The 27,690-nt window shown below is 45.9% G+C and overlaps 3 protein-coding genes across 7 annotated transcripts; 1 reads left to right on the top strand and 2 right to left on the bottom strand.

Moving 5' to 3' along the window:
- Positions 1–283: 283 nt before the first annotated feature.
- ska3 (spindle and kinetochore associated complex subunit 3) lies at positions 284–8,306 on the bottom strand. Of its 3 annotated transcripts, none has more exons than XM_088645090.1 (14): positions 8,108–8,306; positions 7,248–7,352; positions 6,562–6,623; positions 5,904–6,069; positions 4,694–5,105; positions 4,128–4,225; positions 3,736–3,911; positions 3,459–3,608; positions 2,964–3,024; positions 2,743–2,774; positions 2,456–2,584; positions 1,576–1,661; positions 1,172–1,302; positions 284–786 (listed from the first exon to the last, which is right to left on the bottom strand). In XM_088645090.1, exons 2-14 carry the CDS (start codon positions 7,348–7,350, stop codon positions 611–613), a joined length of 1,782 nt encoding a protein of 593 aa, XP_088501216.1. In that variant the 5' UTR covers positions 7,351–7,352; positions 8,108–8,306; the 3' UTR covers positions 284–610. The 3 variants fall into 3 exon arrangements, with proteins under 3 accessions (XP_088501216.1, XP_088501235.1, XP_088501226.1); XM_088645109.1 differs by having other exon boundaries at positions 4,694–5,102; XM_088645100.1 differs by having other exon boundaries at positions 284–783; positions 8,108–8,305.
- A 2,568-nt stretch (positions 8,307–10,874) lies between these two features.
- LOC148675681 (uncharacterized) lies at positions 10,875–13,781 on the top strand. 2 transcript variants are annotated; one of them, XM_088645076.1, is made up of 3 exons: positions 10,875–11,022; positions 11,264–11,743; positions 12,968–13,781. In XM_088645076.1, the coding sequence occupies exons 2-3, from the start codon at positions 11,300–11,302 to the stop codon at positions 13,658–13,660; spliced, it is 1,137 nt and encodes a 378-aa protein (XP_088501202.1). In that variant the 5' UTR covers positions 10,875–11,022; positions 11,264–11,299; the 3' UTR covers positions 13,661–13,781. The 2 variants fall into 2 exon arrangements, with proteins under 2 accessions (XP_088501202.1, XP_088501192.1); XM_088645066.1 differs by having other exon boundaries at positions 10,991–11,743.
- Positions 13,782–14,481: 700 nt separating this feature from the next.
- LOC148675680 (potassium/sodium hyperpolarization-activated cyclic nucleotide-gated channel 1-like) lies at positions 14,482–26,145 on the bottom strand. 2 transcript variants are annotated; one of them, XM_088644993.1, is made up of 12 exons: positions 25,376–26,145; positions 22,575–22,764; positions 21,174–21,281; positions 20,938–21,075; positions 20,824–20,847; positions 20,686–20,727; positions 19,318–19,411; positions 18,764–18,891; positions 18,162–18,308; positions 15,978–16,215; positions 15,455–15,622; positions 14,482–14,742 (listed from the first exon to the last, which is right to left on the bottom strand). In XM_088644993.1, exons 1-12 carry the CDS (start codon positions 25,768–25,770, stop codon positions 14,666–14,668), a joined length of 1,749 nt encoding a protein of 582 aa, XP_088501119.1. In that variant the 5' UTR covers positions 25,771–26,145; the 3' UTR covers positions 14,482–14,665. The 2 variants fall into 2 exon arrangements, with proteins under 2 accessions (XP_088501119.1, XP_088501108.1); XM_088644982.1 differs by having other exon boundaries at positions 20,686–20,847; positions 25,376–26,138.
- Positions 26,146–27,690: the final 1,545 nt, after the last annotated feature.

The raw sequence follows: 27,690 nt of genomic DNA, 5'->3' as shown, positions 1-27,690 counted from the left end.
TGAACAAATATCACCGTCATGAGACAGCGTTGCTGATCTAGTCATGCCACTGGACATGGGAAAGGACCAGCAGTGGGTTAAAATGGTGAGAGGCTACCTCTAATGAATTTTCTTCAAAATGAATTTCACATTGTACATCTAGGCTGAATGTGAGATCCACTTGGCAAAGTTCTCACCTTTGCTTTAACATCACTGAGTGTCTTATTTCAGTTACTCCGCCTTCATCCACAAGAAGGGAAGCCTAGTTAGATCATTCAGAAGACGGGACATAATAGGAAAAAAATAATGTGCTAGCAAACCTTTATTCCCTATAATTTTACATTTAAAACAGCAATGAACAACAGAAAAAAGTGAAAATGTTGAGAAAATTATATAAAAGCAGTCGAGAAAACTCAGGCTTCAGAACGTCAGTGTCAGGATTCCAAAGAGTCCTGTAGGTGAAATGTGACTTCCCCAAGTGCATTAAAAAACCGATCACGTTAAAAACGCCTGCTATGGAGCTGTGGATTCTCAGCCTTGAAAGCTGTGAACAGAACTCCGTGCACCTGTGCAGTTCTTTTCGGATGGTTGGTGTCTTCTGAGGAAAGCAGAGTGCCGCTGTATTCGTGCTTTACTGAATGTCTGTGTCCAGGATGACTTTGTACACGTTACCAGCACCGGCGTTCCTCATCACCTTCAGTCTGTTCAACTCCATCAGACACAGGATGTAGATGTTAACCTTTGGGCCTTCATCTATTATGTTCTTCAGATCAGCGTCTTTCATCAGGTACTCTGGAGAATCTGCTGCTGAATAGGGAGTGGGACCAAGTCTTACTACATTATGCTGGAAAATGTTTTGGGCATTAGATTTATTTCGGAGGTGTCACAGAGAAAACTGGATGTTTATATTTGGAACATGATAAATATATTTGAGAGTAATGTTTTATCTTTCATTTACAGATACCATGATCTATTTCAGGAACAGGTGGTTAGGTGCACAGGTTTGTTTTGTTCTAGAATTTAAAAAATCCAATAACCACATTCAGGTACTTTGTTTTGAAAAAGTTTTATCTTGCTAACAAAAACATACTGGTTTCCTGTCTAAGAGGACTCATACAGTGACTACAGATCAGAATGCTTGTTTTCGTTTCACTTGCACTGAAAAAGAACAACAACATTGGATCTTACTCACCTATGTGGTTACTGTCCAGTGCCATGTTTATCTTATGAATAGCCATATTGAGGTTTGCCAGGTGGATCTGCTTCAGATAATTAGGCAGAACCAAGTACTCCTTTTCTGACACTGTGGCAAGCCTCTGAACGCTGCAGAAAAAACAGACCACTTAATTCATGTCAAAGAGATTTATCCGAAACAAAATCTATATAACCCTTTCAGTCTTCATTTCTTGAACTATTATAAACACATTTATTTCATGCACATTTAGAATGGTTTATTTAAGGTTGCTATACTATATGTGTGGACCTGTGCAACTGTTAACAACTGTTGTTTAAATCAGTGTTAGGTTAAAAAGCAAGACAAGGCGGTATCGTTTCTACACGTTGGCACAAGTGACACGGGTGCTGTTATCTCCCCACCTGTTCTCCTTCTCCTCATCTGTTATGAGGAAAGCCGGCCTTGGAGGGACGTGGAGGAAAGGCTTGGCAAGGCCCTGGAAAGGGTGCTGTACAGAACACACCAAATACAGGACATCATGAACACGGGGACATGGGACTCGGAGAGGGCAACAAATGAAAGGAAGATGTTTCATCTATCTAGACTGGTAGCCAGCAGGATCTCATCTAAGCGTGTCCTGAAAGAAGGGTTTCGGCTTCAGCGATGTACAATCCCACAATCCCTTTACTCAACAATGCATACCAGTAAGAAATGCAGAGTCCACGGCGATTTATTTGCAGATAAATGAGTAAAAAAATAGTTCTCTATCAGATTCTCGATCGGAACTACGGCTAGATCAATGGGATAGTGGGAAAACGATCTTCGTGGTCTTCAATCTGGGTTTGTTGAACAGATGATCTAAAAGTGAGTGAACATGTTGTTTTTTTATTTCACTCCTCCAGCTATTTTTTTCAAACTAGTGGAAGGGCAGGGAAAGCATCCTTCTAGCAGTGAATTCCGCCCCACCGGCAGAGAGCAACAGTGTGACGTTCAGCTGCTGTCAGAAAGAAGCGGATTCTGCAGTAGAGGAACTCGGAGCCTATCCCCGCACGAGCAAGGTGCCGGTAGGGAGAACAGGACACCAGCTCATCACAGAGCCTTGAATAAAGACAGTTTAGCACGTCTTTGGGAAAGGGAGGAAACGTGTCCGAGGCTGTAACTCTTCCCGCCACACGCAGCGCTGCACGTGACAATGCCAAACGGCACGTGCGCAGGGCCGCCCTGAACACGAGTCGCAGGAATGGACTCCAGCGTGAGCTGAGCGCCGGGGCAGCAGAGCCGCCAGCCCGCCGGGGGCGTTACCAGCTGCTCGCGATGGAAGGTGAACTCCTCACGGCCCAGCGCTGGCGGGGAGGGCTGCCTCATCTGGAAGAGCCCAGCGGCTGTTCCCCGGCCTGCCTTCGCCTTCTGCTCCCCCCCTGGGGCTGCTTCCTGAAAGAATTCGAGCGCAAGTCAAGAGCACAGTCGCGCTGGACCCAGAACACGTCCGCCAGTCCCACAAACCCCACAGGACCTCGCACAGCATGTAGCTTCGGAACTAGAGTGCCGTTCTGATTTCAGTCAAGGGAAGAAGCCACATAAAAACTTACACAAGTCAGTTTTCCTGTCGTCCTGGAGCGCACTGCACCAAAAACAGAAGAGAAAGTATTCCAGTGAAATAAGCTGCACTTATTTCAACAAAATCGTTTTACTCCCCCAGACTACAGAAAAGAACCCCCGAAGTGTAGGTCTGTTTTAACGTCACTTGTTAATTTGTATTCCAACTGTTTTGAGATCAAGAACAACAAATCAAGAGGCTGAGAACACTCACAGTGAGTAAAAGTCTCTTCCATGGGACCAGACTCGGTGTTGTCTGCGTTTGACATCCCACTCTGTCTTGAAATAAAGCACGTTAACAGTGTTTGTACAGGCATGTACGTCAGTGTTATCATATTAAACAGAATTGCTGCTCGAACGTTTATCTTACATCTTCGTGTAAATGAAACACCACTGTGATCTTCACAAGCAGTGAATGTTTAGCCAAGTTAATTACTTCCTCTCTGTGCTGCCTTAGCAGGCAGCACATCAGAAAGTGCCAAGTGTAGACAGTGACAGCTCTCGATAATTAGTGAACACTGTGGCTTTCGGAATGGAATTTTCCCATAATGAGCAGAGAAATCAATGTTTTAGCTAATGAAAGCTCATTATATATATTATATATCCTCAGCATTATATGTCCACTTTCCTTTGCTTTAGGCCAGTATTCCTGACGGTGCTCAGGCGGAGAGAATCTGACTCCGGCCGGCTGCGCAGCGGTCACTCTTACATGGATGAGGCTCTTGAGGAACGGGGTCTCGAACGCTGGAACTTCAGGGGTGGAGCTGCAGGTCTCTGCTGGCTGGGTCCTTTCAGGGGTCTTGTGATCGATGTGGGGACGTGGCGGCTTAGGAAGTCCTGGGGTGCAAGGCTCAGGGCGCTCAGGGGAGAATCAAAGCACAGTGGTTCATTGCTAAACGCTGCTTGATTAGTCATTAAATTATACACTGACACACCTTGCCCGTCGGAGACGTGTCTACAGCCGGCTGTGCACTGCTCACACTTACATGGATGAGGCTCTTGAGGAACGGGGTCTCGAACGCTGGAACCTCAGGGGTGGAGCTGCAGGTCTCTGCTGGTTTTGTCCTTTCAGGGGTTTTGGGGTTCATGGGGGGATGCCGAAGTTTAGAAATTTTGAAACCTGGGGTACAAAATTCTGGCGGCTCGGGGGAAACCAAGGCATCTGAAATATAAAAAAGTAAATTGATTCGTGACTGATTTGGTAAAGATTGCTTTTGAGGTGTTCGGTGTGAGATTCATCATGTTCTACTGCAAGGCTCAGACGACGGCAAATAAGCCTGAAACACTATGCTGAAAGTCTTAAAAATGAATGAAGCATGATTTTTTACTCTGTTGGACATGTTTTGTCAATTTAACGAAGTTCCAGAGTGTAGTTTACCGTTCTGTCCTACAGGCTTGCTGACAGAGGGCTGCACAGGCATGCAGGGAGATCTCCCAGTTCCCACTGCTCCTCCAGGCCTAGAGCTGTCCACCATGCTGACAAAACATCACACAGCAAGTTCTCATTTAACTTTGCCTTTTCTGACCTGAAGCTGACGTTTCCCTTGCTGGAGCTGTAACTGCCATGGTTTCATTGAACAAATTTAGTTATCCCAATCCGAGCTTTAACACCAAAACACCAAACTAGGCGACTGCAGCGCTGCAATTTACTGAAGCAGAATATGGTTCTGCACAGAACAATTCACCGTTTGCCAAACGCCCCACTTAGTGGACAATTCAGATATGCTGTTTGCTTAGATTCCAGCTTTCAGGTAACAGACCACATGTTACTCCAAGCTGTGCTTCACTATCTCCCTTCTTGAGGCAGTGAACGTACAGCAGAGGTATGTTTCCACAGTGTCTGAGCACACAAAACTCGGAACACTGCATTCAGGAAAGAGAACGGTATTAAAGCTCAGCTGCAGTTCCACCCGTTTCTCCCCCGTGGCGGCCCTGCGTCTGTACCTGGCAGGCTTGTCGGCCTTCTTCTGGAACAGGGCCATGGTGAAGTCATTGTTCAGGCTCGCAGTGTGCTCGCTGATCCCGAAGTCCTGCGACCTGGGGGCGGAGTCCAGCCGCAGGTCACACCGGGGCGTCTGAGGGAAGGCCGGGCGGGGCTCGGCGGTGGCGGGGACCACAGACCCCAGGCGGCTGTCGCCGGCCTCCGCGGCCCCCCTGTTCCGGAGCAAGCAGTACTCGGACAGGCCGAAGTCCGAGAGCTGGGGGGTGCGCAGGGGGTCCGGGGCTGGGCGCGCGCTCTTCTCCGGCGTGGCGCACGGCGGCTTGTCCTCCTCCGCGCCCACGGGCTCTGTCCCGGCCTCCTGCCCGCTGGCACCCTCGCTCCTCTTCCCCGGCCCCTCCTCGCCGCCCTGCCCTGCTGGCAGCAAGAGAGAGCAGAGCCACCCCCTGGTGTAAAGACACACCTCTCTTCTTTTCATCCTTCAGCTCTCAAACACTGGCCAACAACCCAGTGACACCCGGAGAAGGCTCTACAGCCGAAACGCTACTGTACGTCTCCTTTCTTTTCCTTTCAGCACAGAAAAAACCTTCACCTGTTGGTTTGCAGCCTACGCATGCTGACTTAGCTCCCTACTGATTTCGTCAAGTAAGACGGTCTCTTATCGAGAGTGCTACTGAATTGCTTCCCTGAAGCGCTCCTTGTGTGTCCTCTCTGGCTCTGCAGATGTTATCTATCTCCAGCCGTTGGAAAAGCTGGGGTGTGACAGAGCAGCGAAGCCCCACTGGGGAACTGGAGCGCTGGTCACTCGGGCTCTTTCCGCATCACTTCGTCACCTGCATCACTGAGGGATCTCACAGGAGTGCCTCGTCTTTCCCTTATTGTAACAAAGTGCACATGAAGAAAACGCCAACATAGCACATGGCATGCATGAGGTAGGGATGTCAAATAGAAAACAACAGGAAAGGAGCAGGAGATAAAAGCTGTCTTGTGAATCAGGTTTACAGAAATCTGATTCAAGGCGAGGATGACTGTCTGGTACAGACATGGAAGAGTCTGGACCACTCTGAATTAACCCTACAGCCTAGAGACTACAGACAATCAGTACAGCGTAATAATTAGATTTAAAAAGTGATGACAAATTCTCTCTCTCGTCACTGGAATGAACACTGCATTTAAGAACAAAAAGGAAAGCTCGGTCTGGCCCGAGACAGACACCTGCTGGGTTCTTTGGCGGGGGTGTGTAGCCGTAGTCTTCAAAGTGTCTTCTCACTTTCCCAATGTCCTCCCTGAGCCTCTGCCTCAGGACACTGCTTGTGCTGATGAAGTCTCTCACACCCTCTTCCTCAGGCTGACAGCCGAGCAGCTGGGTTCGGACCTGCTCCTGGGCTCGGGAAGAAAAGGCCGCAGTTAATGTCCTGTCCCTCTGGGAAAGACAAGCTGTGCAAGGGTGGAATATCTGACTCAACCTATACCATCATCTGTCATCAATGTTACTGTCAGCTTTCAAATTTCATTTGTTTCACAAAACAATGTATCAAAAAAAGGGACAACATTAATATAATCATGCTATTAAACAAAACATGTCAACTGTTTAGATGGATTGAAAAAACATTTAAGCTCTTTCAATATTAATATGCCGGATTGCCCAGGAACATTTTTTTTTGCTTTAAATGAACACTACTGCCTTCTAAAGGAACTGAATTGCTAGATGCCATTAATAAACAATTTATATTTCAAATAATACTCATCAGAACTACTTTAAATAATAAACATACTTGTAAAAAACTACGGTATAGAAATGCAAACAGTTTCTCAAAGCCAATAGGAAGCGTTATCTCAGCCTCCTGTGAATCTTTAATCAGACGTTACTTACTTTCATAGCTCTGACTTCTGAATGCAGTTCATGCAGAACCTGCACCCCTCCTTCATCACTGTCTGAAAACAAACACAGGCAAAGTTCAGTGAGGCTCCAGGTCTATTGCATGAGCACTGCCTTGTCCACGTAATGACGAGCCAAGAATAAGTCAGCACATAATGACAAAAACATAGACAACATTGTCCTAGACTGGTTTCTCTTTTTGTTTTTACTTTAATCGCATTAGGCACCTGCATGAGAACCGAGAAAACGAAACCACTGTGACATGCAACAGATTTTCAGTATAGGGAAATATATATTCGGTAAAACATATTTTGCATATTTATTCAACTCGGTGTAAAAGAAAATTTGTACATTTCACAGCAATCAGGTCTTTCCCAAATGGAACATTGCTGATCACTCCAATAGGTTTTCAAGAAAAACAAAGGCTAACAGTGATTCCTCCCTTCCTCTTTCAATATACAATCAAGCATATTAATTAGGGATATTCAAGTTACATGGGATGCCATCTCTGGACAAGATTAATTAACACCCTTGATCCTTCTTACACAGGTGACTGAGTTAATCAGTGAGAGGGTGCAAGCGATGCCCGACTCTATACGCTCCATCTCCCCTTACTGCAGTGCACACTTGAACACCCTCACAACAGCTGCGCACAGACCGTGTCCGGCTAATCACAGTACCGTAGTCGTTGTTCTGGTGAGCCTTCTCAAGATTCTGGGTTTCAGTCTCCAAAAACACCACCAAATCGCGCAGCCTCTTGAAGAAGTGTCCTGAAATATCCATTTCTGAAAGGAAAAATAATCCAAATTAACGAATGATATGATCTAAAAGGTAAGAGGCGTCTACTTCAGGTTATGTTTCAAAGGTAATAGAAAATACCAGTCCCTAATGGAAACCCATCTCTGCTCTGTGAGCATGTCTAATGAGATCTCCCAGGTTTTCACTACCAATCACAGTGGGAGAACTGAAGCCTGCGATTCTTCTTTTCATTTTTAACATTTTATCCTCTTCCTCAAGTTACCATGCCGGTACACAGCTTTACATTTCAGTTTAAGTCTACAGGCTGCATTGTCAAAGACCATGTGTCTCAGTAGGACCAAAATACACTTCATTTTCGCCTCTATTTTCAATTGAAAACCAAATCGAAATTTTTCACAGCTCAGAATTTCACAGCGGTCAGTTGTAAATTAAGACGGGTGTTCATTTTTTATTTTATTTATCCAAATACCCCTTTGAAGCAAAGTTTGGAGGAAAGCTAACAGGTGTAAATATTTGTAGCACGTATTGTAGCAGCCGTCATTAATTACAGAGCACAAAGCTCTAGCACACATCAGCAGGGAGACCAAGTCGGCATTTATTAACAATAAATCAATTCGCTTATATCCGAAACTACACAAAACGAGGCCAGATATCGCAACGTCTGAGGACATCTCAGACATTTTGGTTTGGTAGTTTTCCTAAGCCACTAAAGCCTGTTTATAAACTCTGGAATAACCACCCCTTTATTTCCAGGAATAAAAAGCCAGTTGAATTACTGTACCTAAATGTTTTCACCCTCCGCCAGCACAGCTTTGAATTTCGCGCCTCTTCCGGGGTACCGTTAAGCCCCGCCCCCCGCGTTCGCAACAGAAACCTGCTTTTGCCACACTGATTTTATTCCAACCTGGTCTTGAAACGTCGCTTCCTTTTTTGAAAATGGGAGCTATGAAAATACAGCGAACGAAAAATAAAACAGGCAAGTCATTTTGAAAAGTATGTCGTGTCGTCCAGTGCGCAAGCGCAATTGGGCTCCCACCCGCATGCCCGGAGCTCCGGCGCCTCCCCGGGTCTGACCGCTAGAGGGCGCCACAGTGCAAGATTCGCTAGACTGATCCGGAGGGGAAGGTTTATTATACTGTACACTAAAATGAAGTGGTCTTGGAAGAGAGACATATTTGAACAGTTTAATGGACATAAGGGCATATCTACAAACTATTTCTAAATTTAAGAATGTGAAAGCCACGCGTACCTTATTTTTATGTACTTTTAAAAACCTATTTTTGCAAGATGCACAATGTGTCCCTGGTAAAGTTATATGTACTCTTGTGTGTATTGTGAATATGATGTGAATATGGTATTGCAATAAAAAAAGCATGTAAAGTTACACTACTACGGGACACATGTTTCATTTTATCGGCACGAGTGTGTTTTTTAACTAAAATTGTGCAGCATCCCCTTTAATTTGAAAACAGAAAATTACACAGACCGCTCTTTTATTTGATGTGATGTTTACACCGTGGGAACCGTAGTTGAAGGGAAGTTCTTGAAAAGAGTTGCGAATTCCCGGTCTATCCCGGAAATCGCGGCGATGAAACAGCAGCAGATAACAGGTCAGCCTGGTGTTCATCCCCAGAAAGTTTCTCTCTGTTCTAGAACGAATAGTTGTGATATGGCCCTGATCTTTATCTTTGCCTATTACTTGTAATCCCCCGATGTTGTTGCTACTGTCAAAGGAAGAAGAGTGCAGTGGTGTGGCCATGTAATGAGGAGAGATCAAGACCTCATACAAGACCTAGACAAGACCAGAGGAAGGCCTGGGATAAGATGGCTCAGGTGGGCGGCTGCGTCAGCACACGTAGTCTGCAGAGGAACGAGTAAAAGGTTCATTCCTTCCTGACAGGAGAAGGGAGAAGACACCACGTTTCGGCTGTGGAGCCTTCTTCAGGTGTGAGCACACTTTCACACCTGGTGTGAGCACACTTTCACACCTGAAGAAGGCTCCACAGCCGAAACGTGGTGTCTTCTCTCTTCTCCTGTCAGCCTAGAATAAGATGGCTGGACTCGGTGAAAGAAGGCGGAGACTGATGTAGACGCCCGGAGAGACGGGATGCGCTGGAGGAGGCTAGCGGGCGCGGGTTCGAGACGCCACCTCAGTAAACCGGTATTACCTGTAATCTGCCCAGTGTCGGGAACACGGAGGTGCAGCCATCCCGATTAATTCACTTGTGATAATTTATGGATCATTATTTGGAGCAATCATTTAAAATGCTCGCTGTGTTGGAGGTCGCCAAGGAAGTATACTGTACTCGAAACGTGCCCAGTGCAACCACTGTTTCATTTCATTGTATAATGGACGTCGGTTTCAGTCATGCCTGAGTTTCATCTGCTAGGGGAGAATTCTTTGATAAACCTTTCTCACTCTCTTTGTCCCCTTATCAGACTTGGCAGAGCCTGGAAGCCAGTTTACTCCACTGTCAACAAAAGAACAGCAAATATACTTCAAGGACAGTGAAAACATTCTTAAGGTGAATGAGCTGAGAGTAAAACTGTAGCCATTACTAGACGATCAAGAGTGACACAGTTTTGGTATCTTTGATTCTTCTTCATTTGTAGTTGACTCTTAAATAGATTATTTATATACAAAAGTAATTGGTTGGTTTGCTTTGCTCTCACAGAAAAGGCAGCAATAATGTGATAATGATTCTTTATTAGCCCTATACAAGTTCTTGCATTAGGAATTTGTCTTTTTCACATACCCCAGCTTTTCTCCATGGAGACACAGACAGGGAGAGAAGCTTGGGGTCAGAGCACAGGGTCAGCCATTGTACAGCACCCCTGGAGCAGCTGGGGTGAAGGGCCTTGCTCAGGGGCCCAACAGAGTAGGATTCCTCTGCCAGCCGTGGGATTTGAACCAGCAACCTTCCAGTCACAGGCCTAGATCCTGAGCCACAGTGCCACTGCTCCGACCACTGTACCAGCAGGCTGCCTGTTAAAGACTGCAATGAAAAAGAAAGCAAGCCCAGGATGTTCTGTAGTAGAGGAAAATTCAAGAACAAATCACTACGAAATAAGAGCCTGAATCTAGAAATTAAGACTACTGCTGCTCTACTATACTCGCCGTATTCCACCTATACGCTGGAAGGATACCCCGGCGTTGAGTAGACTAGACCAGCGCTGAAGGGTGGCAGGAACCGTCAGGGTTTCTTACAAACACTGCTGGCGTCAGTGTGAGGTTCTAACACACATGGTCTTACAACGCTTTGAGAGAGAAGTTTGAACATGTATTTATAGCCAGTGTACATTTTGATGTTGCAGAGACATAATTGAGCGGAAAATGTCCTGTGGAAGAAAAGCTCTCTTCCTAAGGTTTGCACGGCCCGCTAATCTCATCCTAACGTTTTAGATCATGTTTAGCCTACTGTACATTGAATCGTTTCTTTCATATCTAATATCTTGCGCACTTGAATTAACGAAAGGTGCACGAAAACTGTAGTACATGGAGGTATTTCCAGGCTGTTTTGGAAGGGCACCCTGCGGAGGAACGTGTGACTGTGCTGATTAAACAAATATCTGGCAGCGACCGGAGATAAGATCTTCAACCAGTCAAGAGACCAAGGCTCCTTTGTTCAGCAAACACTATAAATATAAAGGACTGGCTGAAGGTTAACTCATTCCAGCACTCTGGAGAAAGGCACGGTAAGTGGAGGCATGACTTTTTACACTCGAAAAGTTTGCTAACACGTAAACGTGCGACTTGAAATCCTTTTATCTTGACGCCTGCTCACCCACAAGGCGTTTCGCTGTGTTAGTCCTTCTTGGCTGCAGCTCCAGCAGCGCCACAAGAGGAGTACCTTTGCCTCAAGGGAAAGCCTGGTGGGGGGACGTGTGAAGTAACCTGTCTGAACGAGCGTCTCTCCCCCCCCCCCGTGCGTTGAAGCGGGCGCAGTGAACGAAGCCCCCTCCCGCGCGCGCCATGGCTCTGTTCGGCAAGGTGCTGGAGCCCGTGGGGTACATGCAGACCATGCGGGCCCTGGTGCTGGGAGTCTGCTCCTACCTGGACGGCAGCGCCAAGCCCGACGAGGTGGACTTCGTCAAGAAGAACTTGGACCTGATCGACCGGGAGCTGGGCCGCGGGCGCGGCCTGCTGCGGGACGCTGAGGTGCACGGCTTCGAGGACGACGTGGTGGTGGTGTACTGCCAGCTGGGGGCGGTGCTGAGGGCCGAGAGGGAGCACACCAAGCGGGAGACCGAGGTCTTCCTGCAGTACGTGGCGGAGTACCGCCTGGAGAGGCAGCTGACTGCCCTGTACAGCCGGCTGATGGGCATCTCCGTGCTGACCGACCAGCCCACGCTGCTGGAAGACATCATCAGGAGCTACCGGCCCAGGCGCTGGGAGATGAGGGAGTTCTGCGAGAAGGTCAGCCTGTTTAACCCTGCGTGCTACAGATACGCCGTATTGATCTTTGCGTTCGCTCTTTACTTCAGTTGAGGGCATGACCTCTAAGCTAACCAGCCTACTACCAAGACCGATCATGCTCAAAGTGTCTCTTACCAGAAAGAGCAGGAAAGTTATTCACACAAAAGAGCAACAGTCAAGGACACAAAGTGTACACTTGTAATGGGAAAATTATAAATGACATATTAGGTCAATTTTACTCTTACTGCTGAATATCACTATTGAATAGAATTTTATTGTGATGTATTTGTAGAGCGCTTTTCATTCTCCAGGGTCCCAAAGTGCTTTCCTTCCACTCACAGCCGATCTATAGCAGCCACACTGTACAGCAGTGGGGAAATTAGAGAGGCCAGTTACGCAAGTCCAAAGGGTCATTTGGCCCTGATGCTGCTCTCTTGAGTAGCGTAATGGGATCTTTAATGGGTGTGTAGTCAGAACCTTGGTTTAACTCATCCGAGAGACGCTACAGTGTTGGTCTTGTAGCACAATGTTGAGCATTTCTGCTTTTTCGTTTTTACATCCCCATCTAAAGATAGATTAGAGTCATAAAGTTATGACAGCAAATTCCTAGTGTATTCTGACCTCTTTGCATAGACATAAGCCTTTAATCAATCCTTAATTTAATCAGTTTGTGAAGGCATTCTAATAACAATTGTAATCAGATGACTAAGTGTTATAATCACATAATAAATACTGACTGAATTGTCAATTATTTAAAAATGTTACCTTAGAATGTCTACAAAACAAGAAAGTATTATGTTTATGATGGTTTTCTGCCACAGCTGAATAATAATTATTCATCAGGAAAACCTGAGAGGTTCTTGTCAGTGAGATCTGTCTAAAACAGCTCAATTTTTTTCATATTCAAACAATGCATTCAATTAAGTAATTAAGATCAGATTTGTAATGAAAATTAGAGAACAGGACAGAAGACAGAAACTGAAAAGGCAAAAATTCCCAAATTACACGAAGGAATGTAACCATGATTCCCTGCAGGTGGTGCACAACTGACAGGGCATCGCTAGGGTTTAGTGTTGTCAAAACACCAGGATTGCCAGGCAACAGCCACCACTGGGGTCAGAACCACATCACTCCTCCAATCGATGGCTACTGTGCTGCTGGCACTTTTGGACTCATTCTTGGTAGTAAGATTCTTAGTTGCCCATTAATCCATTCTGTTTACAGGTGAACTTTGTGCTGGGGACGGGACTGCTGTGCCTTTTCACCCAGGCCTCGTTGACTGGGAGGGACCAGGCCTTGCTCATGAAGACCTGGTCTGAGAAGATGTCTGCCCTCTACAAGAAAATGAAGGCTTCCGGCTGCCTGTGCTCAGAGTATTTCCGGGAGCAGGCAGAGGAGGACATCCAGAAGCACATCCAGGAAGGGAAGAAGAACAAGAAGACACCGGAGGAGCAGGCTGCGTCTATCCTGAAGACGCTGGAGAAGAACTACGACTGGCTGCGCTGGGCTGTGATGGTGCACCAGGAGTGCGCGGAGGAAGGGGAGACAGAGGTGAAGAAGCCGGAGAACTTCATCTCCGTTGGCGAGCCCTCTAGCCTGCATGTGGTGGCCTGCTACAGTGATGGGCCCTCCTCTCTGGACAAGAGCCGCATCCACCAGCTCATCGTGGACCTGGAGTGGAAGATCCCCAACCCCCCTCCCGAGGTGTACGCTGCCATTGAGGAGGAACCCCGTAAAGCGCGCAGCTATTTGGCTTCCCGCATGCTGCAGAAACTGCAGGAAGGGCTTGGCGGCGGCATCTCGGTGCACGTGGTGCCGAGCAAGATGGAGATGAAGTGCAACTTCCCCCAGGCCTCCTACTACCTCTATGAGTACAAACACCGCCTTGCCTCAGGCACTCTCTGTGTATTTGGATAGAGAGCAGAGTCTCATCGTTTCTTCAGTCTTTTAATCAGTTTATCAGATGTTTTTGCCTGTTTTTTTCCTAATATGCTGTTTCAGATATTTTTAATTTTAAATAAAGTACCACAAATCCCCATCCCTGGTCTTCAGGTACATGAATGTTTTGTATGACTTTGTGTATTTCAGTGTTACTAAGTTAACATAAAATTCTATTTCCAAACTCAAAGGGAAAAATTTCAATCAACAGAGCCTGTATGTTTTTTTTGTTAGTTATGTTATAGGTTGGTATGGTTTTGTACTGATGCAGAGTTCTTTAGCACTGGTAATTAACACTTTGCAGAATGACCAATAAGTTATACCATGACACATAAGTAAACTGTATTGTCTGTTAAATTTGCAAGATCTATGATGATCGTACCACAAATACTTGCACTGAAAACATTTGGGCTATTTCAGTACATAGCAGTGACTCTAGATTGAAATGGTTAGAACATACATCCTTTTCTAACCACTTCCTCCCAGACAAGGTTGCAAGGACGTCTGAGCCTGTCCCAGCAAACAACAGGCGCAGGACAGGAAACACCCTGGACAGAACACCAGTCCATCACAGGGCAGACACCAGTCACAGACACGCACACACTCACACCAGGGTCCCAGCTAACTGACCCACCAGTAAGTCTTTGGACTGTGGAAACCAAAGCACCCAGAGGAAACCCCCATGAACACAGGGAGAATTACAAACCCCTCCCAGGAACTGAAGCCAGGGCCCCAGCGCTGTGAGGCCTGCACCATCATGCAGCCCTGTTTAGAATAAATGACACAACATACACAACATATCAAATGAAACTTTTATTTTAAAAGGTAATTTAACTGAATGTGTTATATAAAGACTGTCTGCACAACTTTGAAGGTAGGCTGTTAAAAATATTGCTGTATATTTCTTTTTCACTGTATTTTTTAATCAAATAATGAAATCAATTTTTATTCCACATCATGAAAACTGATGAACATTTCACATTCTTAAACACTTGTCTCCCCTGCTGTATCTTTGGTAACACCCTTGAGCAAAACCTGCTGTTCATGTTTAATCTGGGATTCTGAAAGAAAAGAACATTAATATTTTTATTGATAAGAATCATAAGACAATATGTCATTTTGATTCAAATAAATACATTTGTTTCTTGATATAAATAAAATCCAGCAATGTGGTGTGCTGCTTACACAGGTTCTCTTAAATAGAATAAATAATAATTGCAAAAGTACAGAATGTTTTTTATCATAAATGGATTGGTTTAGAAAAACTAAAGAACCGCTTTTACTTAAAGGATCAATAACCAAATGAAACACACTATAAATTATATTAAATATTGGAAATATGTCTCTTTCATTTAAATGTTATAATAAAAGTTTTTTTTTTTAAAGAAAAATAAAACCACTCTCGCTACTGGCATGGAAGATATTCAGATGACAGTATATGCATGCAATCCTCCAGAAACTTGTACTTTCATTATTCACTTCTTGTTCACATTGCAAACCTAAAATTTCCACATTTCTGAAGCAGATGTCTGATAGAGGGGTGGCTAATTTCTCACTAAAAACTTTCATAATTTGCAGTTACCCCACCAAACCAAAGACATTGTTGTTGACACAGCAAGTCAAGAAAAGCCTTGAGACTTCAAACACACCTAAACCCAACCAATTCTTCTTACAGTGTACTGTATTAGGGAATCACAGTGGTCACTGATCTGCATACCTTTCTGGAAACACTATAAGGAGTTAAATACTGTACCTGCCATCTTGTGAACTCACCTCTTAAATACAGGAGTCTCTCACGTGCAGTCTTCTCCAGTTCCTCTTTTATTTCCGGGAATCCCTGCAGGATCCTCCAGAAGCACTCCGAGGAGAGGGAGAAGACTTTACACAGACTCAGGGCTTGCACTGTTGCAGTCCTTTTGCACTTGGTAAGGAGGCATATTTCTGAAATGTTATAGGATTAGTGACATCATGTCATTGACCACAAAATCAGTCTTGCGCTTTAGATAGTTTTTTTAATTTATTTCAGTAATCAGTAAAAATCATGTTTTATATACTCAAAACTATATAAGAAAAGGCTCTGATGTATTGATTACAGAAAAGTCCAAATATGCTGAAATACTATGGAATTATATGTATATCACGTATGCTTTTATGCTTTCCTTTCAAACATGTGCTTTAACATAAAATGATAGACAGTTTAAAATATTCAGCAACTACTATTCATTCGTAAACCAAATCAAAGTAAACCCCACAGTCTAATTTTCATCTCATTATTAAAAGTTCTTTAAATGCCTACCTCCAAAATGATCCCCATCAATCAGCTCTTTCTTGAATGTTGGCGTTTCTACAAGGACTTTTCCATGCCCAATGAAGAACATACGGTCTCCAGGAGCATTCTGACGTATGATAATATCCCCTTCCTGGAATACTTCATACTTCAGTCTCAGGAGCACAGCATTGATGAAATTTATGTCCCGATTCTTGAAAATTGGTACACTGTTCAGGAGATCTGCACACAGGATGTTTAGAATCTCCTGTACGTCATGAAAACATGAATTTAAAAATGTCAGAAATGTCTCCATCTCTGTAAATCTAAGCTTGTGGCAATTATACTATTATACTAGCAATAGGCTGCTTTTTACCATCTGTGAAGTACTATGACAAGTTGTTATGAAAGTGTATCTGGATAGCATCACACTACTTGGATGATTATGTTTGTACTGCACATAAGCCACTTGCATAAATGATGGCTATATATCCTTTTATAATAATTTGAAATAAAGTGGTTATTTGGTTATTTAATATTAACTGGAAACATTAGACATGAATGCAAATAATGAGTCCCTAATAAAGAGAGCTCTGTGATGAAATGTACAAGAAATACAGTTACATTTATAAATACTTTTTCTCATGCAATATATGACATTTGAGAAATGTTCATTGATGTAGTTGGATAGGTACTATCCTTTAACACGTTTATGACAAGCATGTGTATATAACAAGAAGAGACACTGAAAACTCAAAAGAAAGAAGAAAAACAGAAAAATATGAGTGTGGAACACTTCAGGTTTGGGGTGGGGTGCAGGAGAGGGCAGGAATTTGAGAATGAAGAGAGAAAGGAGAAAGAATGTGGGAACAGGTAGGGAAAAGGGAGAAAGGTTGTTCAGAGAAATGGAAAACCAGGAGACATAGTCCTAGGTAAGTGTGGAAGGCAGAAATATTTTATTATGTGAATGGAGAGATTTAGAAAGGAATTATTTGATTATTGAGAGTTTGGGGAAGGTGTGAAACTAGTTTAAGGATTATCTTGACTTCTGGTATTCTAGAGAGTAGGAGAATTCGAATCACTGTGAAAGGACAGAAATTTCAGAGTAATCATGGTCAGGAGAGATAAAATGAACTGTTGACTGGGGTAGATTTATGCTCACTGCTCTGATATTTTCCCTGAAATGGCTGGCTAGTCGTGTAAAAGCAAGCTACTTTTAGCAAGTGGTCCAATAAATGAGATAGACAAATCCTGGACAAAAACCTGCTACCCTCTGCCAAAAAGCTCAAACTGGGAAGGAAGTCTGCCTTGCAACAGGACAAATAATCCAAAGCACACTGCAAGAGCAATAGTGGAGTGGCTTCAAATGAAATAAATACAGTAAATGTCCCTGAGTGAGTCAGTCAAGAGTCCCGACCTTAACCCCATCGTAAATCTGTGGCAAGACCTCAAACTCGCTGTGCATTCAGCTCCCCAGCTAACCTGACCCAGCTTGAGTAATTTGCAAATACTGCTTCATCTAGGTTTGCACGTTAATAGATCCTTATCCAAAAGAATTACTGGCTGCAATAGCTGCCAGAGGTGGTTCACAAAGTATTGACTTAGGGGGATGAATTTTAATTTTTAATTAAAATTTAACTTAATTTATGGTTTACCATTATCTTTCTTTCTTGGGGGGACTCTGTGAAGGTGAATGTGTAAGAGTTTAAAGTGTGAAAAAAGGGATGGGGGCTGAAAACTTACCTAGGAAGCTGTAATGAAAAATTATTCTTTGCATAGTATGAGGCGTGTAATGTACATAAAGTTTAATTCCATGTTGAAAAGAAGAAGTAAGAGAAATACACAATGTTGTAGCCCTAAAGCCCTTTGTTTTTTCCAGGCTGAATTAAGCTCTGCTTGTTCCTTTTCAGCCTGCCTATTGACCCAGCTCCTCACTCCAGCCTCATCTGAATTACATGCTATACTAAACATTCATTTTACTTTAAAGCTTGATAAAATTAGAATAGTAATGTACAATAAAAATCAAACTGACCACAAAGGCATGGTAAGTGCCTTTTGCATCTGACATATTTTAACATTACTGAAGCAAGATGGGCCAGATAGTCTACTCTCGTTTGTGACAGTTTCCTTCATTCTATTATTTTTAAACACTTAATAGAATAATGTAATTGTCTAATTCAGCCATTAAAATTACAATGAAACATGCGGCCATACCTCTCTCAAGGATTTAGAGACAAGATTCAGAATTTCTGACTCATCAAACCACTTTCCTTGGTGTCGGGCCTGGTAATAATTAGAGACCCGAGTTCGTAGATCCCTGGGCAGCTTTCTATAGGTCATGTAATCTTCTAGGTAGTTAAACTGTGGAATGTGAAATTCACCGATAACATGGTATACAAGTATACAGGTATATTATATATCAGTCAGATACTGATAGAAATATTACATACAAACTGAATAGTAACACAAACTTAATAATAGGTATTTAAACCTGGCTCCATCTCATTCACTAGCCCCTTTATCCAGTATACTGTAGGTTAGTGGGGCTGCTAGAGCCTATCCCAGCAAGCAGGGAGAGCAAGGCAGGGTACACCAAGTCCATCTCAGGGAGGACGCTTGGACACAAACACGCACACACACTCACACCAGGGCCAATTAACCTACTAGAATGTGGGACTAAACTGGAGCACACAGAGGAAACCCACACAACAAAGGGGAAAACATACAAACTCCTCCCAGTACTTCAGTTTTTCTTCAGCAGTGATATCACAAATACGACCTATGAAGATGCACGATAATTAAATACTTAAACATACCCTATTTCTATAGGCTTTTGATGGTGCATCAACATTTGTCATCATTGCTGCCACATTGGCTACCATCATGGTGTACATCAGAGCTCCTGAAACCATGCTTGTCATGACTACCCAGAGCTCACCTTCACCTGCAAGATGAAACAACAATTAAACATCCTCCAGAAAAGACTTACTCTAATGCCCCTCCTAAGGCAGTGGATGTGTGAAATGTATCATGTAATTTGTCTTCTAATGCTTTCATATTAACAAATTGATTAATTCTATAACATTGCAATATACAGTTAAAAATTAATATACAATTTTTGCCTATAAAATATCTGTTTATATACAACTTGATTTGGTTATGATTTACAGCAGATGTATTTCCCGTGATGAAAAACGTGCTACTTGCTACATCATGGTTTCAATGTTATTCAAAACATTAATGATTTGTTTCCGTTAATTTTTAATCTGACTCTTACATAGATTTTAGTGTATGGAAAACATTAATTTGTCTGCAGGTGAAGGAGAGAAATTGACATAGCTCGTATCGTGAAGAAATGGGTCTGTTTCACCTGTTGGCGGGTCAACTGAACCATACGATATCCCGATCATGTGTGAAAGAGCACGAAAGACTCCAAAGGAGTACTGCTCTACCCAAGAAGCATTCTGGAAATCACAAGAGAGAAACAGAGACGCATCTGCTGGATTTCATTTTTTGGAGTTTAACCCAATATTCACATCTCCTTTTTCTCTGCTTTTGTCATTATTCACTTACTGCAAGGTTAAACAACATTTACTGGCTGATGGAAACACGTCCCAACAGGGATCCCAATTTAAACACATTCACAAATCTAAGTCAATAAGCAATGCTACTAATAATTGCATGAGCGCTGGTTTTACAGACTACAAGATGTGGGGTGAAATGTTTTCCTTTGTTTTTAAGTAGTCTTGGGTTCCTTAGACCCCTTGTCAAAACACTATTATTCATACCATATACTTGTAAATAGGACACAATTATTAGTTAACAGATAACATAGCAAATCTATTTAATGTTAATGTTATAGCCAAAGAATATGAAAATTAAAATGTTCAAATCTATTTCAATTTCTTCATCTTGCACACAATGATTGCGCTCTGATGGTAATGCATTTTAATAATCAGCATCATCATCATACACCAACATGCTGAATCTCACATGGCAGAAACATGTTAAGCTCCTGGAGAAAAGAATGACCTGCTTACCAAGCTTCAGCACCAGTTCCATGTATCCTACGACACACAAGCTTTTTGAGAGACCAAGAGGTACAAGCTGCACCGACGCCGTACACCCCTAATACCATAAAAGCTCATGAGCTGGCAGTGTGTGACTTGTGTTGTGCAGCACAATCATACTCTAAATGACAGGTTTTCTTTGCATTACTCGGCTGCCCATAAGAAACAAACCACATAGTTTCCAGGGGATTTGTTTGCAATCACAGAGAGTTACATCAACCTTTCCTTCATAAGAATGTCGGCAACAAACAGTTGCTTCCATGGAGTAGGTGTCTGTACATCCAGATTGCTGCTAGTCTCGAACAACTCTTACCATTATGACAGGCGATGGCAGGAGACCTCAATGATCTGGCAGTAAATGTCATCTAGTATTATGTCTGTCATACATGCTGTACCTTAGTGTTTGACCTCATTTGCACAAGAGCAGCCAAATATCCTGCAGACTAGGAATGACTACAGACAGGTGGTGTGATGCTAGGATCATGATGAATCTGAGCATGGTATTACAGTACACCAATTAAACCCACCAGGGTCATTTTTGACTGGGATAGAACTTATTACATAATGTATTTATGCAGCCTTTCATACAAAGAGAGAAAACTTATATGTTTGGGTTTTTGCAAGTTGTTAGAAATATACTGCAATTACTTCAGTCTTGTAGTCCATACCGTGAGGTTCTCTTTGACAACCCAGCAGTCTTTAGGAAAATTCTGTAAAACAGGAATGAAGAACTGTATGCAGCCATTCCAGTGGCACAGAAGCAGGATCATGGAAAACAGACATATAATCCGGATGAACAGACGTACTGCTTCCATGTTTGCATTGGAAACCTACCAAACAGAAGAACAGGCACACAAATGTGAGTAAACAGGCACTAATATGAAACCAACTAGGTGTTCAACAACAACTCCTGCACTTACTCTTTCCCATTCATTAAAGAACCTCATGAGCCGGGACACACGGAGCAGTCGAACCAGACTGAAGATTCTGGCAAACATGATGATCCGCACCAGTTTCGAAGCAGAATACGAAGTGGTGTCGCTTTGGTGTTCTATTTTCTAGCAGATGAAAAAAATATGTTCTTTTTATTTTTTCTTTCATCATGAAATCTCAATGTATACAGTATTGCCATGCATAACACAAAAAAATACATTACCTCTATGATGAGTGCAAGATAGTCAATGGGAAAGGCAGAAATCAAGTCCAGGGCAAACCATGTTTTAAGGTAATGGTTACGGATTTCCTTCGGATTTAGTATAACCACCTACAAATGACAAATACCAGCAGCACATTAATCATGCTTCTAAGAGTGTAATAGTTGTATAGATTAAATTAATGATTAAAAATAAAATTAAAATGAAACAAAATTCATTCAAAATTATTTATTTATGCAAGATAATTCAAACATATTGCAACACATGCAAACATTTGATATTGTTGTGCTCATTTCACTGAATATTTTTTCTTTTTATGAAGAAACAATCCTATAGTGATTTTATGCTCAAGAAAATATATTCTTTTAGAAAAATTAAGTATATGGACTTTGGTACTGATTAAATGCTTCGGTGTTATTATGATTAATTGATCATGAATGATTGACTGAGGTATATTTCAGTGACTTTGTTGCATTACCACTAATTCACCTCTTAGTGAGAAGGTTGATTGGGCTCAAGTGACGAGATATTTTAACCTACTGAATGTCAAGCCTGGTAAGAATAAAAAAGAAGAACAATGCTTTTATGCCATCGGTATGCTGGAGCTACATCTTAAGTGGACTTTAGTGATGAATCAAGTATTTGTACAGAACACCCAGCCAGATATCACCGAGAGAAAGTAATGCAGACATGCAGAATTCTATGCTAATTGATGTTTACAACAGGCTACTGAATGGTCTACTGCATGATGTTATATTGATCCAGACCTGAGACTTCATTTACTGCTCTTCCTACAGGCTCATCCTGACGTGACAACATTCTAGCAGGACACTGCATGTTCCCATGATTCTTATGCAATATCAACTTTTTTTGTGAGGGGAGAGTGTGAGAGTCATGCCATCGTATGCCCTGCTCACCGGGCGCGAGCCCTGTTGAATATCTGTGGGACAACCTGGGATGACGTGTAGGATGACCTTGGACGTAGAAACCAGAAGATAGACAGTACTTGTTCAAGCTGTATGAGAAGAAGGAGAAAGGACCCCACAGGACATCCTGACCGTGACAGAGCAGTGATTAGAGTTCTGTACTCTTTACTGAAAGGTTGTAAGTTCAAGCCCATGCTGTAGACAGTCGTCCAGGATATATTACCTCAACTGTTCCAGACCATCCCACAGTACCTGTGGTACTGGAGGCAGCTTGTGATGCACTAGTATCTCATCCAGAGGGATGTCAAATCCTCTCAGCGCACTCAAAGCTACAGGGAGTTGAACGCCAGTCTAGCGAGCCTCCAGACTCCAGTATGAGCACATACAGCTGTATATATCACAGTTACCAAGGCTGAACCTTAACAAGGCCTGTTACACATGGACAGTGTATGTTACACACGTAGAAGATCCTCTTACCTCACTATCGTCTGTGATAACACCCATCCGGAAGTTTACTCCAATATCAAGTATAAAAATGGTGTCTGAAGCCAGGTTAAAGGCATCAAAGCCCTGCGAGCTTGCACTGCCGTCTAGAAAAGCAATTCCTATTGGGATTGCGATCAGGTTTAAGAAAGTCATGACCACCATTACCATGATATAGTAATTTCTGTAAAGCAAATACAAAAAATGTAATCAGATAAAAGCAACTGATAAGTGCCAGTTTCAAACCACACTTAAAGCTTACTTCAGCAACTGTTGAAATTGTATTACAGACAGAAGAGAGTGTGTCTCTTCATTGGCTGGATAATTGTTTTCTAATTGTGCTCAATCATTCGAAACCGGACAAAAACTGCTCCCAACATAATTCTGTTCAGCTGAATGCAATGACTGCCGAGGAGAATGAATTCCCTTGGATGGAAGAAGATAAAGGTATGGAACAAATATTCTCTAGGCTGATCTTTAGGAAAATCTGGAGATGTGGTTAAGAATGAGCGCTAAAACGGGAAAAACAAATCCCCACAAAGAGGAAAGACCAGCTCAGGAGGAGGCAGGTCAGGGAAGGCGAAAGACAAGCAAACTGTTCTGAGCGAGTAGCCCAAAAGGAAAGAATATCCTCCACAGAGGTTTAGCTTACTGGAACTGTTAACTGGAGTGTTGTACCTCAGGAGACTGGAAATACCGCTTAAATCATTTTCAAATGAAAACAACAAACCGCGCCCACGTTCTCAAAGTGGCTTAAAACTATTTTCAGGCGAAAATGGAGGAGAACCGCAGGAAAGGGCGGTTGTCCTGTTGTTGCTCGGCCTTGGACTGAGGCCTCAGCACACGCCGGCGGGCGGGCGGGTTACCTGAGCGGGCTGAAGGGGCGGATCACGCACACGCCGGCGGGCGGGCGGGTTACCTGAGCGGGCTGAAGGGGTGGATCACGCACACGCCGGCGGGCGGGCGGGTTACCTGAGCGGGCTGAAGGGGCGGATCACGCACACGCCGGCGGGCGGGCGGGTTACCTGAGCGGGCTGAGGGGGCGGATCACGCACACGCCGGCGGGCGGGCGGGTTACCTGAGCGGGCTGAAGGGGTGGATCACGCACACGCCGGCGGGCGGGCGGGTTACCTGAGCGGGCTGAAGGGGCGGATCACGCACACGCCGGCGGGCGGGCGGGTTACCTGAGCGGGCTGAAGGGGTGGATCACGCACACGCCGGCGGGCGGGCGGGTTACCTGAGCGGGCTGAAGGGGTGGATCACGCACACGCCGGCGGGCGGGCGGGTTACCTGAGCGGGCTGAAGGGGCGGATCACGCACACGCCGGCGGGTTACCTGAGCGGGCTGAAGGGGCGGATCACGCACACGCCGGCGGGCGGGCGGGTTACCTGAGCGGGCTGAAGGGGCGGATCACGCACACGCCGGCGGGCGGGTTACCTGAGCGGGCTGAAGGGGCGGATCACGCACACGCCGGCGGGCGGGTTACCTGAGCGGGCTGAAGGGGTGGATCACGCACACGCCGGCGGGCGGGCGGGTTACCTGAGCGGGCTGAAGGGGCGGATCACGCACACGCCGGCGGGCGGGCGGGTTACCTGAGCGGGCTGAGGGGGCGGATCACGCACACGCCGGCGGGCGGGCGGGTTACCTGAGCGGGCTGAAGGGGTGGATCACGCACACGCCGGCGGGCGGGCGGGTTACCTGAGCGGGCTGAGGGGGCGGATCACGCACACGCCGGCGGGCGGGCGGGTTACCTGAGCGGGCTGAGGGGGCGGATCACGCACACGCCGGCGGGCGGGCGGGTTACCTGAGCGGGCTGAAGGGGCGGATCACGCACACGCCGGCGGGCGGGCGGGTTACCTGAGCGGGCTGAAGGGGTGGATCACGCACACGCCGGCGGGCGGGCGGGTTACCTGAGCGGGCTGAAGGGGCGGATCACGCACACGCCGGCGGGCGGGCGGGTTACCTGAGCGGGCTGAAGGGGCGGATCACGCACACGCCGGCGGGCGGGCGGGTTACCTGAGCGGGCTGAGGGGGCGGATCACGCACACGCCGGCGGGCGGGCGGGTTACCTGAGCGGGCTGAGGGGGCGGATCACGCACACGCCGGCGGGCGGGCGGGTTACCTGAGCGGGCTGAGGGGGTGGATCACGCACACGCCGGCGGGCGGGCGGGTTACCTGAGCGGGCTGAAGGGGTGGATCACGCACACGCCGGCGGGCGGGCGGGTTACCTGAGCGGGCTGAAGGGGCGGATCACGCACACGCCGGCGGGCGGGCGGGTTACCTGAGCGGGCTGAAGGGGCGGATCACGCACACGCCGGCGGGCGGGCGGGTTACCTGAGCGGGCTGAGGGGGCGGATCACGCACACGCCGGCGGGCGGGTTACCTGAGCGGGCTGAAGGGGCGGATCACGCACACGCCGGCGGGCGGGTTACCTGAGCGGGCTGAAGGGGTGGATCACGCACACGCCGGCGGGCGGGCGGGTTACCTGAGCGGGCTGAAGGGGCGGATCACGCACACGCCGGCGGGCGGGTTACCTGAGCGGGCTGAAGGGGTGGATCACGCACACGCCGGCGGGCGGGTTACCTGAGCGGGCTGAAGGGGCGGATCACGCACACGCCGGCGGGCGGGCGGGTTACCTGAGCGGGCTGAAGGGGCGGATCACGCACACGCCGGCGGGCGGGCGGGTTACCTGAGCGGGCTGAAGGGGTGGATCACGCACACGCCGGCGGGCGGGCGGGTTACCTGAGCGGGCTGAAGGGGCGGATCACGCACACGCCGGCGGGCGGGCGGGTTACCTGAGCGGGCTGAAGGGGTGGATCACGCACACGCCGCTCTCCTGCTGCCGGGCGCACTCCCGCTCCAGCGCGCCCTCGCTGCCGTACACGTACAGGGAGTGCTTGTTCAGCTTGGGCAGGAAGAGCGCCTTCAGGCCCGGGCAGGAGCAGCCCGCCGGGGCCGGGGCCGGCTGCTGCTGCTGCTCCTCCTCCTCCGCCGCCTCCGCCTGGCTCCCCGGCGCGGCGACGGAGACGGCGACGTCCTGCTGGTGGTGCTGCGGCGATGGCGATGGCGATGGCGGCAGCGGGCCCAGCTTGGCGTCGGCTTCCGCGGCGCGGCCGGCGGACTTCTTGCTCGGGCCCCGCGAGTCCCTGCCGGAACGGTCCCCCGGGGGTTGGCCGCCTTTCTTCTCCATCGCGGGTGTGGGGTTGGTTTTGAGGGGCGGGCTGCCCGGTGTCGGTGTCGGTGGCTACAGAGGAAGTGGTCTCTCTCTCTCTTTTTTTTTTTTTCCCCTAAAGGCGACCGTTGCGAAAGAGGCGCGAGCAGCAGGGGCGCGCGGCCGGCCCGGGCTCGAGACGCCGTCCTTGCCTGTGCGTGTGTAGAAATGGCGGGAGGGAGGGAGGGGGGGGAGTTCAGCGTCTCCCCCACCCGCTTCACACACCCCGGCGCTGGCGCCGCCATGAAAGACACAGCGGCGGTACAATTGAGCGGTTTCGGGTTCCATAATTGTTGTCACCTGAACCTTACGGGTACTGTTACAAAATTCTCTGAGGCTCCAGGCTTTTTTTTTTTAAAAAAAACAAAAAAACAACGAACAGCCACAGAGGTCCCCCCCCTCCCCGCGCTCCCCTCAGTTAACGTTAACCGTCCTGCTCCGTGAAAACTTTGTAAAACAAAAACAACAAGGACAACTCAATGGGTTAGTTAGCAGTGGTTGGCATTTTAAATGGGAGCTTCGAAGGCGGGCGATGACAAAAAAAAATGTCACAAACAAGCGTTTCTACTTCATCAGGATGATGGAGAAACAGCGGTGCTCAGATCTGTCTTTACACGGAGAAGGAGTCGGATGAAAGTAACGGTCCCCAGCGTCACTCGTTTTTCTAGTTAATAACAAGCAAAATGTACCTCCTTGAAGCTTGAGACCCCGAAAAGGAACACCGTTGGGACAGCTTTCTGATGAGGGAAGGGTGAAAGCTCAATAAATATGGGCAGAAAGAGACAGACCTAGAATCCAGTAGCGGATCGTTATCTTTAAGGAGCGTACGCCGGGAGAAACGTTACTGTCGAGAGAGGAGTCAAGTTAAAATTACGGCAATCGATGCTGTATAATTTACTATGTCCGTTTTTTTTGGTCCCTGTTTCATTACTCTGTCCTGTTGCTTCCAGCGTAACATTAAAACAAGACTACAGTCAGAATGAAAATGTAAGGAACTGCCATGTGTCCAGCTTCATCAGTACCCCTAAACCGTTTCTTATCTGTTTCTGAAAGTAAAATTTGATGAACTGAAACGAGAGAAAGCTCTTACGTCGTGCCAGGAATGTCCTTTGTAACGGTAATAGGAGTTATTGTGAATTGAGTAAGACGGGAGTGGATCCTGACGATTAGGATTCAATCTACAAACTGCTGTACTGCATGTAAACGTTATTTATCTGCGATGGACTGGCGACGTGCCCCCGTCGCTTGCTGAGATGAGTTGGAGAAAGGGTTAGAAAATGGATGGACGGATGGAAGTTATATATTATGGGTATGTGTGACATACCATTCATTTCAGAAATGAAATATTTCAAAGAACAGTTGTCAAAAGAGCCACAGACACTTCCTGTTCGTTTTACTTTCCGACTGTGTAGTTAACAAGGAGGTTTTTTTCAGTGGAAGTAATTAATAATGTAGGATTACAGGTAATTTGTTCCCCAACTATATGATCTGGTTCTGACACGGACCCGCATGAATTATATAGCGACATCTTTATTGTCTTAAACAGGGACATTGTATCATTATGATCTGAGCACAGATGGTTTCATAGTATGGTGGCTGTACTGGTTGAAACAATCCTTTGGATATAAATTAATTAAAATGGTTGTGGTTTCTATTGCATTATTGATTTCTGCTCAACAATATTACAATATTTCTTTTTGCCCAAATAATAATTCTCATTCAGTTCAGGTGGGTGGCTGCATCAGTTTGCATGGGCTGCAAAGGAATAAGTAAAGGTTTAATCTATATTGAAAAGAGAAGAACAGAAACAACGTTTTGGCTGTGGAGCCTTCTTTGTGTGACACCTGAAGAAGGCTCCACAGCTAAAACGTTTTTTTTCTTCTCTTTTCAGCATGGAAT

The sequence above is a fragment of the Lepisosteus platostomus genome, chromosome 2 (genome assembly GCF_059453375.1).
Source record: "Lepisosteus platostomus isolate fLepPlt1 chromosome 2, fLepPlt1.hap1, whole genome shotgun sequence".
NCBI lineage: Eukaryota > Metazoa > Chordata > Actinopteri > Semionotiformes > Lepisosteidae > Lepisosteus > Lepisosteus platostomus.
Note: the sequence above shows the minus strand (reverse complement) of the source record. Positions and strands in the feature narration are given on the sequence as shown.